At 48.7% G+C, this 18,793-nt stretch overlaps 1 protein-coding gene across 1 annotated transcript in view; it reads right to left on the bottom strand.

Moving 5' to 3' along the window:
- KAZN (kazrin, periplakin interacting protein) overlaps nucleotides 1–18,597 on the bottom strand; it is a 265,843-nt gene extending 247,246 nt beyond the window's left edge. Inside the window, exon 1 of the mRNA XM_064172329.1 lies at nucleotides 16,929–18,597. Within this exon, the coding sequence (XP_064028399.1) occupies nucleotides 16,929–17,049 (121 nt within the window). The 5' untranslated portion in view covers nucleotides 17,050–18,597. The remainder of the gene's footprint in view (nucleotides 1–16,928) is intronic.
- Between the last annotated feature and the right edge of the window lie 196 nt (nucleotides 18,598–18,793).

The raw sequence follows: 18,793 nt of genomic DNA, 5'->3' as shown, positions 1-18,793 counted from the left end.
TACCAATGTGGAAGCTGGGATGATAAAACCACCCCTACTTTGCCTACAGGGCAGTGAGGCACACCAAGGCAGAGGTAACACAAGGCAGAAACCTCCCTTTTTCTCTGAAATACTTGGAAAACACCTCACTTGTCTGAGACTATCAAGAGGAGTATTGATAAAGGACTCAGCAGAGAACAGTGTGGTTTGGAAGGAACCACATCTAGTTCCAACCCCCCTGCCACAGACAGGACACAGGTTGCTCAAGGTCCCATCTACCCTGACCTTCAGCATCTCCAGGGAGGGGACATCCACAACCTCCCTGGGCAATCTGCTCCAGTGTCTCACCACCCTCAGTGGAAAGACTTTCTCCCTCTTCTCCAGTCTCAATCTGCCCTTCTCAAGCTTCAATGCATTCCCTCTCATCCTGTCACTCCCAGCCCTTGTCAGAAGTCCCTCCTCAGCTCTCCTGTAGCCCCCTTCAGGTACTGGAAGGCTGCTGTAAGGTCTCCCTGGAGCCCTCTCTTCTCCAGACTGAACAGCCCCAGCTCTGAATATGTTAAACTGCATGCTAACTGATTTCCAAGGCACAACCACAAGCACCCTCAGGCGTGTCTGCAAATTTCCCAGCACTTCTCCAAACAAACTGCACTGAAGCCACTGACTGTTGTTCTTGGAAGGTGCTGCAGGTAGATTAAATTTAATACAAGGACAGGAAACTTTTCTAGAGAGAATTCCCCTTGTTTCACCCATAAAACCACAGCCAGCAGATGATGCAAAAAGCATCCCCACTGAATTCTCCACCAGAACTTAAGGCAGCCACACTTGGATTTTAATCCCAGAGGCTTTGGCAAAATCAAGTGATGGCACAAGAATTCCTAGTGCTTTGTCTCCTCCCAAACCCACTTTAAAGTGGAACTAAACAAACCCTGAAGTGCCAAACTTGCATTGTACTTCCAGTTGCTTTCAGACAACTGGAGATGAATCGATGCTCTGACCTTTCTCAGGGGTGGGAGACAGAGCCATTTCCTTCCCCCTTTTCCCAGCAGTAAGTGGATGTGATGCTCAGCCAGGAGAATATTGACCTGCCAAGGTTCCCCATGCAGTTACAGACCCTACTCGCTCAGCTGCTGCTCCTGGAGCAGGGATAATGACAAACAGAGCCAAGGAAACACTTCCTGGGCATTTGGCTCCTGGGTAAAACTGCTGCTTCATTTCTGAAATTCCACTTGTGGCCTAAATCTGGTCCTTTCCTTCTCCTCCTTTAAATACCACCAGCTCAAGCTGGGCTTTTAAAAGGAGCTTCTTGGCCTTGTGCTGCATTTGGTTGTTAATTATTTACCAACACATTCAAAATTAGCAGTGATAGCTAATTTGTGATTAAGGTTGACTTACAGCTGGACTTGATGATCTTAGACGTCACAGAATCACTTCTAAGACCATGAAGTCCAACCACCAACCTAACACCACCATAGCCATAAAATTAGGGTCCAAGTGCCATGTCCACAGGTTTCTTGAACAATTCCAGGGGTAGTGACTCCACCACCTCCCTGGGCAGCCTGTGCCAATGCCTGACCACTCCTTCTGTAAGGAAACTTTTCCTAATATCCACCCTAAACTTCCCCTGGTGCAGCTCAAAGCTGTTTCTTCTCTGTTACCACTTTATACTAGAAAGAGAGCCCAACCCCCACCTGGCTCCAGCCTCCCTTCACAGAGTTGTAGAGAACCAGATGGTTTCCCTTTGGCCTCCTCTTCTCTTCTCCAATCTTAATGACTCTGTGAATCTGTGATTTGCACTGTGCACTTCAAGCCCATTCAGTAGCACCCATCCTTCCATCCTTTGAATATATACAGGATTTTACTGGAACATGTAGCAATTAATTTTACTTGAGGGTCCTACCATAGCATCATATAATGGTAAAGGTTGGAAGGGACCTCCAGAGATGGACCTCCAGAGATCACCCAGTCCAATCCTCTTGCTAGAACAGGATCACCTAGGGCAGGCTACACAGGAACATGTCCACACAAATGTCTCCAGAGAAGGAGGCTCCACAACCTTACTGGGCAGCCCAGTGAAAAGAAACTGGTGCCATTTTCTTGGCACCCACTCTTAAGGTATTTGTAAGCATTGAAAAGGTCTCCCCTTAGCCCTCACAGAAGCACAGAATCAAGCAGGTTGGAAGAGACCTCCAAGCTCATCCAGTCCAGTCTATCACCCAGCCATATCCAGTCAACCAGACCGTGGCACTAAGTGCCCCAGCCAGGCTCTGCTTCAACACCTCAAGCCATGGCCACTCCACCACCACCCTGGGCAGCCCATTCCAATGCCAATCACTCTCTCTGACAACAACTTCCTCCTCACAGCCAGCCTGAACCTGCCCTGGCACAGCTTGAGGCTGTGTGCCCTTGTTTGGTTGCTGCTTGCCTGGCAGCAGAGCCCAACCCCACCTGGCTACAGCCTCCCTTCAGGGAGCTGTAGACAGCAATGAGGTCTGCCCTAAGCCTCCTCTCCTCCAGGCTGTACACCCCCAGCTCCCTCGGCCTCTCCTCACAGGGCTGCCCAGGGCTGTGCTCCAGGCCCCTCCCCAGCCTTGCTGTCCTTCTCTGAGCACCTTCCAGCACCTCAACATCTCTCTTGAATTGAAGAGCCCAGAACTGGACAAGGCACTCAAGGTGTGGCCTGAGCAGTGCTGAGCACAGGGGCAGAATAATCTCCCTCATCCTGCTGGCCACACTGCTCCTGCCATTGGCTCTCCTGGCTGCCTGGGCACACTGCTGGCTCACATTCTTCTCCAGACAAAACACTCCCAAGTCCCTCAGCCTGTTCTCCTACATCAATGCTCCATTCCCTTGCTCACCCCTGTGGCCTCTGTGGAACTCTTTCCAGTAGCTCCCTGTCTCAGGCTTAGGAGCCCAGACCTGGACACAGTACTCCATGAGTATTGCTGCTTTCTGGCTGCATCATTTCAGCAGCAGATTAACACAGACACCAATGTTTTACTGCAAAAAACACTGCTGATTTTAGGTCATCGTTGTCTTCTCTAATGGCTCTGATTATCTACTGCGTGGAGGTCTCTCTACCCCACTGCTGCATCCCCCAGCGATGCTATCACAGCAAGATAAAAGGCTAGAGGGTAACGATACAGCTTTTCATTTCCACTGATCTCAAAACATTGTGTAAAGTACATAAAAGCCTCCTACACACAAACACCAGATCTGAAGGATTACATGGTAAATACAGAAAGAAATTAGTTTGGTTATTTTTCAAGGTTTAGTATCAGAAAGAAAAAAGAAAGTCCTTCTGTCTTCTTCTGAACTCCTTTTTCCTTTAGTAGCTAACCTATTAGCTTGGCTGCAGCAGGATCTGATAACAGAAGTATCTCTAGTAGCACAGATACTTCTGCTGTACTAGAAGTAGATAAATTTGGAGACAGAACCAGAATTACAGTGGCCATTTTTACATAAATGCTCCCCAACCTTCAGAGAAAACTTGCTCCATTTCCAACCTAAAATAGCAACCCCAGAAATACTTTATAGGGTGGCAGAGAATGGCCCCAGATTGCTACAGGGGAGGTTCAGACTCCTGGAATCATTACGGTTGGACAAGGCCTCTAAGATCATCAGGTCCAACTATCAACTCAACACCACTGTGCCCACTAAACCAGGTCACAAAATCTACCCATTTTTTCTAACAGCCTCTGGGATGGGGACTCCACCACCTCCCTACACGGCCTGTTCCAGTGCCTGACCACTCTTGCAAGAAAGAAATAACTCTTTGTGTCCAACTTAAACCTCCCCAGGCACAACTTGAGGCCACTCCCTCTCATCCTTTCTCTTGCTACTTGGAAGAAGAGATTGATCCTACCTCACTCCAATCTCCTCTCAGGGAGCTGTAGAGAACAAGGTCTCCCCTAATCCTCCTCCTACCCAGACTAAACAACCTCAGTTCCCTCAGCTGCTCCTCGTGAGACCTGCTCTCTTTTTTTTTTAGGTTGGACTTTAGAACAAACTTCTCCACTGAAGGATTATCAAGCACTGGAAGAGGGAGATTGAGTCTCCATCCCTAGAGGTGTTTAAAAGTCACAGAGGTGTGATGTTGAGGAACATGGTTTAGCACCAGAGCTAAACAATGGTTGGACCCAATGATCTTTAAGGTCTTTCTGAAGGAAAATGATTCTATGACTCTGTTCAATGAGCTCAGAAATACCTTATTCTGACCTCCAAATCAGAAAGGAAGGTTTTACTACTCAAAGCTCCTCAGACAAGTGTATTTTGGCATTTTATTTAACTGATGTGATGGATAAATTAGAGAAGAGTCCCAGCTTGCTTACCCACAGGTGCACCCACAGCTCTGTGGTAAAGGGTTGGACTTGATGATCTGTGAGGTCTCTTCCAACCCTGATGATACTACTACTACTACTAACCTGGACTACAGAGCATCTTCCCTTGATACAGTAAAGTAAGGAGAAGCCATAAGCTCATAGGGCCAGCAGCAAGAGATCAGCAATGGCTTGGTGCTTTGGGGAGCACAGGAAAGCCCCAGTGCTGCTCCCTCTCCTGAGGTTGGGGGGGTGCGGAACAAATGTTACATACAGAAGCTCAGACAAACGCCCATCTGACTGGAAAGCAGCTCTGCTTTGCAACGTACTCTGCCTCCCTCTCCTGGCCTCTTCCCAAGCACTGTGTAAACCAGAAACCGGTGCAAAGTTAGGTGAAAGCAGCATTAGCCAGATGAGGATATTTGTACATTTAAGATTCCCAAAGCCTATAGATGAGGGCAGCAGAGCCCTGAGGAAATACTCTTCATCATTAACCTCCTGGCCCTGTCCTCACATTGCAAGAAGAGATTCTGCCATGGGCTGGCAGCTGGAGCAAACACCCAGCAAAGGGAAAGATAACAGACAAGCCTGGACACCAACAATCCCACTTCAAGATCACAAGCAGGACTATCAAAGCCTAACAATTTCTACTCTGCTTCTGCAAAGAAATGATTACAACCACACTCTCTCATTAATCATTTCAAACTCAGTACAAAATGCACTTCCCAAGGGAAAGGGGGGGGGGAGGGGGGAAGCATCAATCTTCAGCCACTGTTCCCTAATTCAATCAGCAAGAAAAGCAGCAAACCTCAAGCGAAACATTATCGAGCTCAATGCAAGTCAAGCATAACAAAATCCCACTCTCCATGGTGAAACCATAGCTTTCCTGGGGCCCATTCAGACAGCACTGGGGCATGCCCAGGTAACTGGGGCCAGATGGGTTGTAAAAGCTAAAAAGAGAATAGGGGAAAAGGAGGGAAAAGAAAGGGGGGAAAAGGAGAAACCTAAAACAAAGCAAAAACCCCACAAGACTTAAAAAACCTGCTCTGCTTGGAAAGCAAAGCAGCAGCTCCAGCCTGCACTGGTGTTTTCACACGGAGAAACATAAATCTATGCTTAATTGCAGGCACTATTCAAAGTATCAGAGGTCTGAATGCAACTGGAATGCAGTGGAGTGCTTGAGATCTATCAGGTAATTAGCATTAGCTGCAATTAGGTTCATGCAGTTACACGGCTGGACTGGATGACCTCAGCAGTCCATTCCAGCCTGGATGATTCTATGATTCATGAGAATCTCATTTCCATTTTAAACTTTCCTGAGTGGATTTGGCCACCAAGGATGGGCATTTTTACTATGAGGGTGGTGAAACACTGGAACAAGTTGCTCAGGGAGGTGGTGGATGCCCCATCCCTAGAGACATTCAAGTTCAGGCTCTATGGGGCTCTGGGCAACCTGATCGAATTGGGGATGTCCCTGCTTATTGCAGGGGGGGTTGGACTAGATGAGCTCCAGAGCTGCCTTCCAACCCAGTGCATCCTGTGATTCTATGAGTCTATCGTGCTTGTTTTTTCTGCAAGGTGAACAAGTGAGATGAAATGGTAGAAATGAGAGATAATAAAATGCAGAAAGCCCCTTCTGATTGATGCCTCTCATTTCAGCCACCTACAATTCCAGGGAATAGCAAATTGTAACTTAAAATGCAGAACTTAGGAAGGAAGGAAGGAAGGAAGGAAGGAAGGAAGGAAGGAAGGAAGGAAGGAAGGAAGGAAGGAAGGAAGGAAGGAAGGAAGGAAGGAAGGAAGGAAGGAAGGAAGGAAGGAAGGAAGGAAGGAAGGAAGGAAGGAAGATCTTGCTTGTGAAATGACTCTTCTGGAGTTCCTACAAATGTATAAATCCATACAGCAGTTAATCCAATTTAACCAATTGTGAGTGCCAAATTACTCTCCTAGTCCAGACTGGGTTTGCCTTTGAAGAGAAAAACTTTGCTTTAAATTCTTTTTTCCTACCTGCAAAAGCAGCATTTTGCTGTTTACAGAAAACAAATCCCAGCTTATCAATTCAGGTAGCTGACATTTACAACTCTTGATGTATTTACTGTGCTCACCACATTATTTACTAAAGCCCTGGCTCTGGAGGGGAGAAAGCAGAGGGGAAAACAAATCTCAGCTTTCAGTTCTGAAATTGCATCTATTTTTAGAGAGCATTTAGAAACACAAATCAAAGCTCCAAAACCTATTTTCCCTACTTTTTTTAAAGCAACCAGCTGCCCATACCAGTAGCCTGACTCAGATCCAGAGGAATGTGTGATGCAGGCTCGCTGCTTTCCAGGTCAGTGTGTTATCAGCATATTGACAAATACACAGTAAACTGAGAGATAAGCCCAGGGAAAACCAACCACTCCCAGCTCTGTGATAGGAAACTCACTCCCCAAGCTGAAGGCACAGGGAAGTTAAAAAGCAAAGTGAACGGTTCTGTAAGAAGATTTGTGCTACTTCTCAGAATGCACTCAAAGAAACACAGAATGTATTTTGCCCCAAACTTCTTTTACTTAAAAAGAAGCACTTGCTAGGAAATGAGGATCTGTGCTTCGGCTGCTGGAGGAGCTCCTCCGCGCAACACTGCAGGAGAAACCACCAGCACAGCCACCACCGGGTGTCAGCACCACTGCGTAGAGGCCCTGGAATTTAAAACCCACCAGCTTTGCCGGAGCACCGAAATCACCCGAGCGATGGGTACGGACACAGCCGTGAACAGACCGCGGGGCGTCTGAGAGAGGGGCTGGGCTGCTGAGGGAGATTTTTTGAGTCATAGAATCCCAGCATGGGAGGGGTTGGAAGAGACCTCTGGAGATCATCTAGTCCAACCCTCCTGCTAAAGCAGGGCACCCAGCCCAGGATCACAATGGCCATGGGGGGGGTTGGAATCTCTCCAGAGGAGAGTCCACAACCTCTCTGGGCAGCCTGCTCCAGGCCTCCAACACCCTCACACTAAACAAGTTTCTCCTCATCTTTAGATGGAATCTCCTGAGTTCTGTTTTGTGCCCATTGCTCCTTGTGCTGCCACTGAGCACAGCCCAGCCCCATTCTCTTGCCCCATACTCTTTAGTTCTTGCTGAACACTGAGGAGATCCCCTCTCAGGCTGCTCTTCTGAAGGCTCAACAGTCTCAGGACTCTCAGCCTTTGCTCCAGGCCCCTCAGCATCTTCACAACATCCACTGGACTCTCTCCAGTAGTTCCCTCTTTCTAGAACTGGAGAGGTCAAAACTGGATTGAGTGCTCCAGGTGTAGCATCACTAGGACAGAGCAGAGAGGGAGGAGAACCTCTCTTGACTGCTGGCCACACTCTTCTTCATGCACCCCAGGACACCATTTGCCTTCATGGCCTCAAGGGCACATTTCTGGCTCATGGGAAACTTTTTTCCCCCCTGCACTCCCAGGTCCTTCTCCACAGAGCTGCTTCCCATCAGGTCACTCCTCATTTGTACTGGTGCAGGAAGTTATTCCTCTCTAGGTGCCCGACCCTGCACTTGCCCTTTTTGAACTTCATGAGGCTCACCTCTGCCCAGCTCTCCAGCCTGGCCAGTTCTGGATCACCAAGTCAAAGATAGTTCTGGTTTTTTTTAATGAGTCCTTTGCCATCATTGCCTACCAGCAGGTGAAAGAAAGAGGAGGAAGGAAGCCAAATTTCTTTGCAACCATAAAAAATACATTTTTGGTTTAATCTGTTGTTTGACACATCACTGGAACCCTCCCAGGCTAAACAGAGCCCTTCAAGTGCATTGTGGTGGGGATCTTTAACACAGCAGGGAAAACAAGACAATTTCTTTGGCAACCTGCTAACACAGTAGCCAGCAAAGCTGAAAACCTTGTTAACAGTTCCTGGAAGGAATATGTCCAGGAAACACCTGGAAAGACTTTGCTACCTCTAAATTAGGAGGTGACTTTGCAGGCAGACTGCAATTCAGGTGGAGTGCAAATCTGCATGTAGATACCTGAGCTAGCTATAGGTGCTCTGAGCTCTGCCTGCAGCAGCTGAAGAAAAAGCACAAAGAGAGCAAATTCACCTCCCCAAAGCTCTGTGCTGCCAGAGCCAGAGCACTGCCAGTTCATGTAAGGGAACTGAGGTGCCCTGCCTCACATTGCACCTGCCCCACAAAGCTCTGAGTCTGTTCAGCCAACTGAAGATGAGCCAGCATGTGCCCAGGTGGCCAAGAAGGCCACCAGCATCCTGCTTGGATCATGAACAGTGTGACCACCAGCACTACTGCTGAGGCTGCACCTTGAGCACCGGGTTCAGTTTAGGGCCCCTCAGTCCAAGAAGGACATTGAGGTGCTGAAGCAGGTCCAGAGGAGGGTAACAAAGGTCCCTCAGCTGCTCCTCACCAACCCTGTTCTCCAGATCCTTACCCAGGTTTGTTAACCATTCTCTGGACCTGCTCCACCCTCTCAATGTCTTTCTTGGAGTGAGGGGCCTCAAACTGAACCCACTATTCACAGTGTGCTCTCACCAGTGCTGTGGAGAGGGGGGAATTGTTTCCCTGGTCCTCCTGGCCACACTCCTGCTGATCCAAGCCAGGATGCTGGGGGCCTTCCTAGCCACCTGGGCACACACTGGCTCATGTTCCCCCAGACAGAAAAGCCATCACTTTCTCTATCCCAACCTGTTTTCTCCTTACACAGAGGTTTAGTGACACAACACTTTAATTCCCAAAACCAATGGCATCCAAATGCCCTTTTCCCATCTCTACAACTTGATGTATTTTATTTCCTTCAAAGCCAGAATGCCATTTGCTTTGTAGCAATATTTTGTTTTGGAAAGGCTCATCACAAGAGCCCTTGCATTAACCAGGATGATAAAGCACAGAGGCAACACCTCAGCTGATTTCCCAGCTAAGATGCTGGTTATCTGAATGTACTCTAATAAAATACTTCCATTAAACCATATTGTGACTTAGGCACCTTGAAAACATCTACTTAGCTCTCAGCTAGCAAGACCAAAAAATCCCCACCTTCCATGAAACAGCATAAAGCCACAGTCAAAGCAAACACCTTGCCCATGCCTTTCTTCTCCTCTGCCTTTTTAACCACTCATGGCCATTAGAAAGACCTCCAAAGAAAGAAGGGGAAACTAATTGGAGTTTGTAGCTGCAAATATAATCACACTCAAGTTTTCAGTCCATTATTTTGGTGGTGTTGAAAAAAAGAGATGGTTTCTTTCCCATTTGAAGGCATTATTATATCCTCACACTTTGTTATTCGTGGCTGTTACTTGACAAAACCAAATCTGTCTGTTAAGAGTGCAGATGAACACTACCCATAATTTAATCAGGAGTTAATCAGCTGGCAAGTGGTTACTACACAGATGCTGTAGTAATTGAGTCTCTCTATCAAGATGACAGAGAACAATTTATACTTAATTTAGGCAAAAATAAATATTTTCAATGCTTCTTTCCTTTCCCCCTGCCCTGTTCTGTTGTCCTCACATTATGGAAGAGCTTTTCCTCCCAGTCTGAAGAACAAACCCCTCCTGCTCTGTGTTTTATGTGTACATATAGGTACATACACACAGCTCTACGGTTACTGGTGTGCCCACAGTCACTGGTTCCTCCTCCCTCCCATGCTGTTCTGTGCTGCTCTGGAGCAGCTCAACCATGTCTACCCAGCACAAGGAATACTCCTTGGAGCAGAAGTGACAGAGAAGTCACCTCCCCATGGGAGCTTCAGCTACCTGTTTGATCAGATGCCAGGAGAGCAGAGTGCTGCTGTGGGCAGCATAGCAGCAGATCCACCTCTGGAAATGTGGGGGCAGCTGCAGGTTAAGTCCAGCATTTCCCACTCCATTAACAGCCAGACACCCCACATTCCTGGTTTAAGAAAAGACTGGTTTTCTCCCCTCTCCCAGGCAGGTACAATCCATTGCACTCAGGACATGAGAAACACCTAACATCTGCTGTAGGAGACCCCTGAGCCATCATCCCAGCCATACACCACAATTCCCATGAGCTTCTCAAGCCGAAAATAACCAAACCAGCAAAAGCGCTCAAAGATAACAACCCCTCCAGTCTGCCATACCCCATTTTGCTCACTGAAATATGGTCTCCATTGATTCCTCAAGCACTTCACATCAGTATTTCTAGAGTATGAGCCAGCCATTTTCTCTTGTCCTGCTGCCCTTTGGAGCCCTGTGCAGCACCTTTGGGTCAGCTTCTTGAGTAAGTAGCACCAGCACAATATTTGTCTGATTGTAAGGTAATAAAAACCAAGAGAACCTCATCCACAAGAGCTTGGTTGCTGTTTTCCTCCTGGGGAGCACAGCACTACCTGACAAAGTGAATAAGAGATAAATGTCACTTTTTTTTTTATCCTTAGGAACAGTTCATTCCATTGGATGGGAAAGAACAATAATAAGTGATCTTCCCATCTCATTTCTGTGGCCCTTTATTCAGCTCAGGCAGGAGCACATCATCTGTCAAGGAGGATTTCTCCTTACTGCTTTTCTGGGAAGAGGTAAATGACTTTTCCTCCTAGTGCTGGAGTTGGTCCCAGAGTGAATCAGACTATCCCATTTCCCCCAAAAAGACAAAACTCCAGAGCAGTTTGTTTGTGATACTTCTCTTGTCCTCTCAGAAAAGCAAAGGTTTGCTTTGGCATGAGAAGCTGGCAGGGATGTCACCCACACCTCCTCGAACTCTATAACAATGAGCACAGAGATTTTCAACATCAGTTGCTTTCAAGCTGCTGAAGCCTCCTCCAATTCCAGCACATAAACCTGTGTAATAGCTCCACTCCAAGGCAGCAGAAACCTTCATGGTCAGGCAGATTTAAAGCAGTGAGCGTCCCAAAACTGAATCCAGGACTCAAGGTGCAGCCTCATCAGTACCAAATACAGGGGGACAATCATTTCCCTGCTCCTGCTGGCCACACCATTCCTGATCCAAGCCAGGATAGTGTTGAACTTTTTGGTCAACTGGGCACACCCTGGTTCATCTTCATCTGCTGTTAAACATTACCCTCAGGTCCTCTGCTGCTGGACAATTTCCAACCACTCTGCTCCCAGCCTGAAGTGTTCATGCAGCTGTTGTGACCCAAGGGCAGGACCTGGCACTTGGCCTTATTGAACCCCTCGTGAGACCCCACCTAGAGTACTGTGTCCAGTTCTGAAACCCCTATCACAAGAAAAATCTGGAGGTGCTGGAACATGTCCAGAGAAGGGCCATGAGGATGACCAGAGGGCTGGAGCTTCTCTCCTATGAGGACAGGCTGAAAGAGTTGGGGTTGTTCAGTCTGGAGAAGAGAAGCCTTTGAGAATATCTTACTGTGGCCTTCCAGTATCTGAAAGGGGCCTACAAAAAAGCTGGAGAGGGACTTTTTGGGATATTGGGCAGTGGTAGGACTGGGGACAATTGATCCAAGCTAGACATGGGTAGATTCAGATTGGATGTTAGGAAGAAGTTCTTCACCGTGAGGCTGGTGAGACCCTGGAACAGGTTGCCCAGGGAGGTGGTGGAAGCCTCATCCCTGGAGGTTTTTAAGGCCAGGCTGGATGTGGCTCTGAGCAACCTGATCTAGTGGAAAGTGTCCCTGCCCATGGCAGGAGGGCTGGAACTGGATGACCTCGAGGTGCCTTCCAAGTCCGATGATTTCATGAACCTCACCTGACCTCAGCCCATTCATTCAGCCTGGCCAGATCTCTCTGCAGAGCCTTCCTCCTCACCGAGCAGATCAGTACTCCCACCCAGTTTAGTGTCACCTGAAAACTCAGAGGGAGCACTCGAACCCCTCACCAGATCACTGACACAGACATCAGAGAGAGCTGTTGTGGTTTTTTGACCCTATTTTCCCCCAAAGTAGGAAACCTGCTCAGGCCCACACCTAACCTGAGGCAGACTAAACAAGATGCTGCAATCAGCTTTGGAAACAGTCTTGCTGCCATACATCACCTCTTGGGAGACCAAACGAAACTACTTGTTACCATGAAAAATTCACTGCTGCCTAATGCATGTAGGAAACCCAATGTGCTAAGTGCCAAGGAGTGCGCTTCCAGCCCTCATTCCCTCTGCTCTCAAACCAACCAAGCCAAGCCAAGCAAATTTTAGGCTGACTCTTTCCTCTCCTTGTCCAGAGGAGGAAGAAGAGCTGCCACAAAAGGTTTGCTCACAGCTGGAGTCTGAGCTCACTGAAGTGTTAAGCAAAGACAGGACTGGAACAGATCACAGCTTTGATGCAAACCCATTAAGTCGTCCTTCACCTCACACATCTGGCAGAAAATAAAGAGGGGGACTCAGCTCCCAGAGCTCCTGACGGGCTCCATTAACAGGTTTTGGGAAGGTCGGAAATGGTCAAGGGGCGGGAGCACCTCTCTTACATGGAGAGGCTGAGGAGGTTGGGTTGTTCAGCCTGGAGAAGGCTCCAGGGAGACCTAAGAGCAGCTTTCCAGTACCTGAAGGGGGCTACAAGAAGGCTGCGGAGGGACTGTTTCCTGAATGCTTCCAGGCAGGGGGCATCCACAACCTCCCTGGGCAACCTATTCCATTGTCTCACCACCCTCACTGTAAGCAATTTCTCCCTAATCTCCAGTCTAAATCTCCCCTCCTCAAGCTTAAAGCCATTGCCCTCATCCTACCACCACAAGCCCTTGTAAGAAGTCCTTTCCCAGGCTGCAAGGCTGTTTTAAGTTCTCCCTGGAGCCTTCTCCATGCTGAACAGCCCCAACTCTGCCAGCCTGTCCCCACAGGGGAGATGCTCCAGCCCTCTGATCAACTTTGTGACCTCCTCTGGACATGCTCCAACTCACTGGTCCAGATCATCAACATCCAACTACCAACCCAGCACCACTCTGCCCACTAAAGCATGTGCCAAAGTGCCACATCTACATTATGAACCAGTTGCTTATTTTATAGCCAATGAAAAATGAATTTGCAATATACTTTTTCAAAAAGGGGGGGAGCCTAACAGATCAGCAGCATCTGTGAGCCAAAGAATTAATGGGAAATAACAATTCATCTAATGGACCTCTGAGTTAGAGTCATACATGGTGGTGCAGCCAGAAAACTGCATTATACTGGTTAATGTGAGGAGACACCAGAAGAGGTTGCCCAGGGAGGTCATGGATGCCCCCTCCCTGGCACTGTTCAAGGCCAGGTTGCATGAGGCCTCGAGCAACCTGCTCTAATGGAAGATGTCCCTGCCCAGGGCAGGTGGCTGGACCTAGAGGATCTTTAAGGTCCCTTCCAACATAAACTATTCTGTGACTCTATGAATGTTGCTTGGAGTTTGCTCATATAAAGCAAGCAGTTCCTCAGCCAAGCCTCATTCTTCAAGCCCACAGCTCTCCTCACTCCATGTATTTGATGTTTGATGTGAAAGCACAGGGGAAATACCTTTCACAATCTTAATGTCACTCATTTTTATGTTTGGTAGTGCCAGTCATAAGTCTTTTAGACCTTTTTTGCCTTTTCTTTTAATTCAGAAGCTGACAAATGGAAAATATCTGGAGCCTTTCATTTGGCATTAGCAAGATTTATAGCATGAGTCTGTGCCAGCTACAAATGCCACCCTGAAACAAGAAAGATCCTCCAGCATTGCCTGGTGGACAGGAATTTCAGAGGAGATCAGGAAGATTTAGGACTGAGTTATGAAGGCAGCCTCTTCCGAGTTACTGCTTGTGGAAGCCACCAATCTTGTAGGTAAGTTGGATCAGGTGAAACCCCACCCAACCTGCATGGCTTGCCCACGGAAAGAAAGCCTTATCTCTGAGCAGTTCTAAGTAGGAATTACAACCCCTCTTTTGAAGTAACACTCTCCTGAAAGGAGACCATGTCCCCAGGTGACACTGGCAAATCTTTCAGGCATCAGGTGAATTTAATGCCTGTGGCAGCAAGGATTTACTGCCTTGGGTAACAGGAGCTTTGTCTTCTCCTGTGCTCAGTGCAAATAAAAAACCCAGGTGAATGCAAGGAGCACATGCCAGCAAATAAATGCACTGAGGCAGAGTAAACTTGGTAAGATGAGCAGCAACAGCACAGCAGGGCAGAGGGGGAGGATAGCAATTAGTTATCCAAAGAGCATCCTATGGAATGGACTAGCAAACAGTGCTGCAGAGGGCAGGGGAAGATCAAGTACTTGTGCAAAGGGCAAAGCAGCTTTGGAGCAGGGCTCCAGCTCCCATGTAACAAGGCACTTCTTAGGCTAACATTGTGATTACCATTTTACACCCTAGGGGATTATGCAAATTAACATAAACTATGCATGAATAATCAGCCAATTATGCAGGATCAGCTTCACAGAAAACTTTTCAAGTCTTCCATCAAACAGAAGGATATGCAGCTGCAGGAGAAAAGTTACCTTCAAGACATTCACTATTTGTTTATCAGCAAGTAACTGAAGAGCAGCAGCAGGAGAGAGGGACACATGTGCAAGAGAGCACCATCTGATAGGGCAAAGGTTTGAAACTGGAGAAGAGCAGATTTAGATTGGATGTGAGGAACCAGTTCTGCACCATGAGGGTAGTGGGACACTGCAATGGCTTGCCAAGGGGGGCAGATGAGGCCCCATTCCTGGAGATATTCAAAGTGATATTCAACAGGGCCCAGGGCAATCTGATCTAGTTGAGGATGCCCCTGCTGACTGCAGAGAGGTTGGACTGGATGACCTTTGGAGGCCCCTTCCAACCCAGATCATTCTATGTAAAGATATACACAGATATAAACTAAAGCAGGGCAGATTTAGGTTGGACATTAGGAAGAAGGTCTTTACGCTGAGTGTGGTGGAATACTGCAATGGGTTGCCAAGGGAGGTGGTGGAAGCCCCATCCCTGGAAACGTTCAGGGCCAAGCTTGACGGGGCTCTGAGCAACATGATGTAATTGGGGATGTCCCTGCTGACTGCAGAGTGGGTGGACTAGATGACCTCTAGAGATCCCTTCCAGTTGAGAGCATTCTATGATACCCACAAACGCACAGCTCTCAGGTGTGTTACTGCCATAAAAATGTAAAGCTCACACAAATGTAAGTCACACCCACACACAGCCTCCTCATTTGCTTTGAACATCAGTGATGTTCCTGGCATCCATCCTCACATTGAGCTGCACCAGACACTTAGAAACCCTACCAAAAATGATCCATCAGAAGGAAGAAAACCTTATGGCTGAGTTACTGAGGTGGGATTCCAAAGCCCTGCATTCACAGGCTTCCTCTCTGGCATTTCCCTCTACCAAAGGGAAAGGAAAAGCAAACTGAAATCACCCCCTACATTTTCCCACTTGGATGATCTTAGTCATTTGAAAAGCAGACCAAATCTCAGTCAGGACCAGGGCTTTCTCACACATCTCTTTCATGTGACATAATGGGGACAGCCTTTGGACTGATGCCAAGCCATACAATAGCAGAGATGAACACCAAACCCTCATGAAAATCTGCCTGCCGTTTCCTTGGAGGCAGCAGCATGATCACACCTGATTAACTGAGTACCCATCAGCTAACAAGTCATCCTCAACCTCTGAAAACAGCAGAAGAGGTACAAGAGAAGCCACCCAGAGACCTGCAGCAAAACCCCAGTACATAGTATTTTGGATCCTGCCATATAAACAGAAGCACTATAATCCAAGCATCATTACTGCCAGAATTGGCTGGGGAGAAGAGAGAGAAAAGAGGAGAGAAAGAGAGAGGCTGGGACACCTTGGTGCTTATCTCTCAGCAAGTATCTTCTCCATCACAAACTAATAAATAAATACCAGCAGGTCCAAGTAGAAACAGAGCTAGAAATTCAGAGCAAGTGTTCTTATGGGATCATGGCAGAAACCCAGGCTCTCTCCATGGCCCCAAGTAAACAAACAGATTCATTCTCTGAGCTACCTGCAAGCAGGGATAGGAGAAGAGAGCTACGGGTCTGAAATTCATCATCTCAATCGATCAGGCTTGGGAAGTCAGGTATGAAGGAGGATGCTAGTGCAGAGCTCTGGGGCATCTAATGAAGCAGAGCTTCAATGTGTGCGTACAGAGCAAGAAAAGCAAGAAGCAAAACAAAACTGTCCCCCCTTGGTACCCACAAGGCACAGGCAGCAGGTAGCCAGGCCCCTCTGTAGAGACATCATCAGTGCATGAAAACAGCTGGGAAAAGGGATAGGGTTTCCAAGTCTTACAGCAACATAAACAGCCAGAAAAAGCAAAAGGCAAGCATGAAGCACTTTGTCCTTCATATAACACCAAAACAGAGATCTGCACACCCAGAGATGCTCTGTACTGCAAGAGTCACCTTCCAAAACAACTTTCAGGATGAACATCATCATCCTGAAACTGGGAAAATCGCTGTCCAGGTTGTGTACTCATCTAAACGTAAATAGGAACTTCCACCACCAGGACAAGAGCAGCTTGGTTAAGTCACATTAACCCAAACTCACACACTCACCCCAACCCTTGCCCCAGATTTTTAACTGCTTGAGCATACATCTCTTAAAACCACTTTTGGGAGAAGTTGAAGCAAGTGCAAACCCCACAGGGGTCACTCCAGCTTCCCTATGGAAAACACTTGGGTTTGGGAAGATCTTGGGGAACAGGACAGGGGAGGGAAGAGATTAAGGACACTGCAGAGCAGGAGGTGGGATGCTGTACCCAAGTGTGTTGCCCTCTTACCTGCTTCCATCAGCTGGCACTGCTGACCGAAAACTTGCGAGAAGGTGACGGAGCCAGCCGCAGAGCTGGAGGTCACTGGAGGGGGGTCCATAGCTCTCTCCGGGTCCTTTGTGTTAGTCATGGGGCAGAGCTCAGCAGCTGCGAGAAGTCTCCTGTTCCCCCCAGATCCTCAGCAGGCAGGAGACTTCCACTGAGCAACGGTGCCTCTTCCCAAATCCAGAGGATGCTCCTTCCTCTCTTTTCAGGGGAGAGTCACAGCAGGCATGTTTTCAGATGGGTGTCATCAGTGTTCTCATTAAAACCTGTCTCTGCCTCTTCCAAGAGTTTTATGGTCTGTCCTAGGCAGGCGTGGAGGCCTCAGGCATGAAATGGCATAGTCCAATGAAGACTGACCCCTTCTGAGGTATCTGCCATAGTTACAGCAACGCCAGAAACCTCTTCTGGAACTGAGATGTACCAAGCCAGCAGCTACCTTGTCCATCAGCTTGGACGCATCATCTCTCGAGGAAACACTGGGAGTTTTATCTCTGCGAGGTACCAGGCACGGTTGGGATGCTGGTCCAGGGATGCCTATCTGTTGGGATACTGCTCCGCTGCGATGCTGGCCCGCCGGGATGGCGACACAACGGATGCTGACCCTCCGTCCTTCCAGCCCAGTCGCCAGCAGCAGCTGAGGACACCCGGAGATGCTGAAGCGCCAGGCAGGTCCCTTCCTCTCTGCGGGGTTTGGAGCCCGAGCTTCACCTCGGCAGCTCAGAGGAGGCTCCCAGCCAGTGCCCGCTGCTCGGGGGCTGCACGGCTCCCGCCTCCCCGGCACAGGCGGGCAGCAGCCCCGGGGCTCGGCCAGCTCCCGGCATGAGCCCCCGTCGCGGGTTAGCGCCTGCCCGGAGCCCTGCGTCCCCTTCCTCCAGCCGAGCAGCCGAGGGGGAGGAGACTGGAGCCGCCGCTCAGCGACATCCCGGCCCTGCTGCAGTGGCCGCCCCCCCTGCCCGGCCCTGCAGCAGGGCTGCTCCCGGAGCTCTTCTGGAGGCACCGGGAAGTGCAAACTCAGTCAGGCAGCACCCAGCCGCCCGCCTTAACCCACTCACTCCTGCTTCCCGAGCTGCCCCAGGGAAAAGGGGGGGAAAGACAGCGAGAGCTAGGACCCGAAGCTGCCGGGTGGTGCCCGGGGCTCTGTGTGCCCTAGGGCCGCAGCTGCTGCAGCTCCTCCAGTCTGAGCACCAGACGAGGGTGGCTGCACGGAAGAAGGGCCAAGAGTTAACTGCCGGGCAAGTCTGACACAGCTGATTCATCTTCATCTGAAAATAATCCCTCTGCCAAGGCCCAGGATGCTGACTCCAGGAGCTCTGCTTGATTTTGTCCTCTGTGAGTCATCTTTTTTGGGGAGAAAGGTTACCTCACAGCTTGGAAAACACCCACCAGGACCCAGGAGGAAGTATAAACCTGCCAGATGATAGCAGCACAATAATCACAGGATTGTTTTGCTTGGAAAAGCCCTTTAAGATCATTGAGTTGAACCATTCTCCAACTCTGCCAAGCCCGATACTAAAGCACATCCTTCAGCCACCACATCCCTGTGGCTTTTAAACCCTTCCAGCGATGGGGATCCAACCACCCACCCTGGGGTGTTCTAGTGTTTGAAAACCCTTTCAGTGAAGAAGTTTCTTTTCATGTCCAGCCTGAACCTCCCCTGATTCAACTTGAGAAAGCCCAAGGTTGAGCAAACAAGCCAGCTACAGGTGGCCCAAAAGCCAGCTGAAGCAGAGTGATTGATGTTCCTGGTCCCTTTATGTAGCCAGCCGAGGCAAACTGATCTGATCAGGGACACCTGGAGAGATTTCATCAGCATGTAATTGAAACCTCCT

The sequence above is a fragment of the Pogoniulus pusillus genome, chromosome 36 (assembly GCF_015220805.1).
Source record: "Pogoniulus pusillus isolate bPogPus1 chromosome 36, bPogPus1.pri, whole genome shotgun sequence".
NCBI lineage: Eukaryota > Metazoa > Chordata > Aves > Piciformes > Lybiidae > Pogoniulus > Pogoniulus pusillus.
The sequence above is the reverse complement of the archived record's forward strand: the minus strand, read 5'-3'. Positions and strand labels throughout refer to the sequence as shown.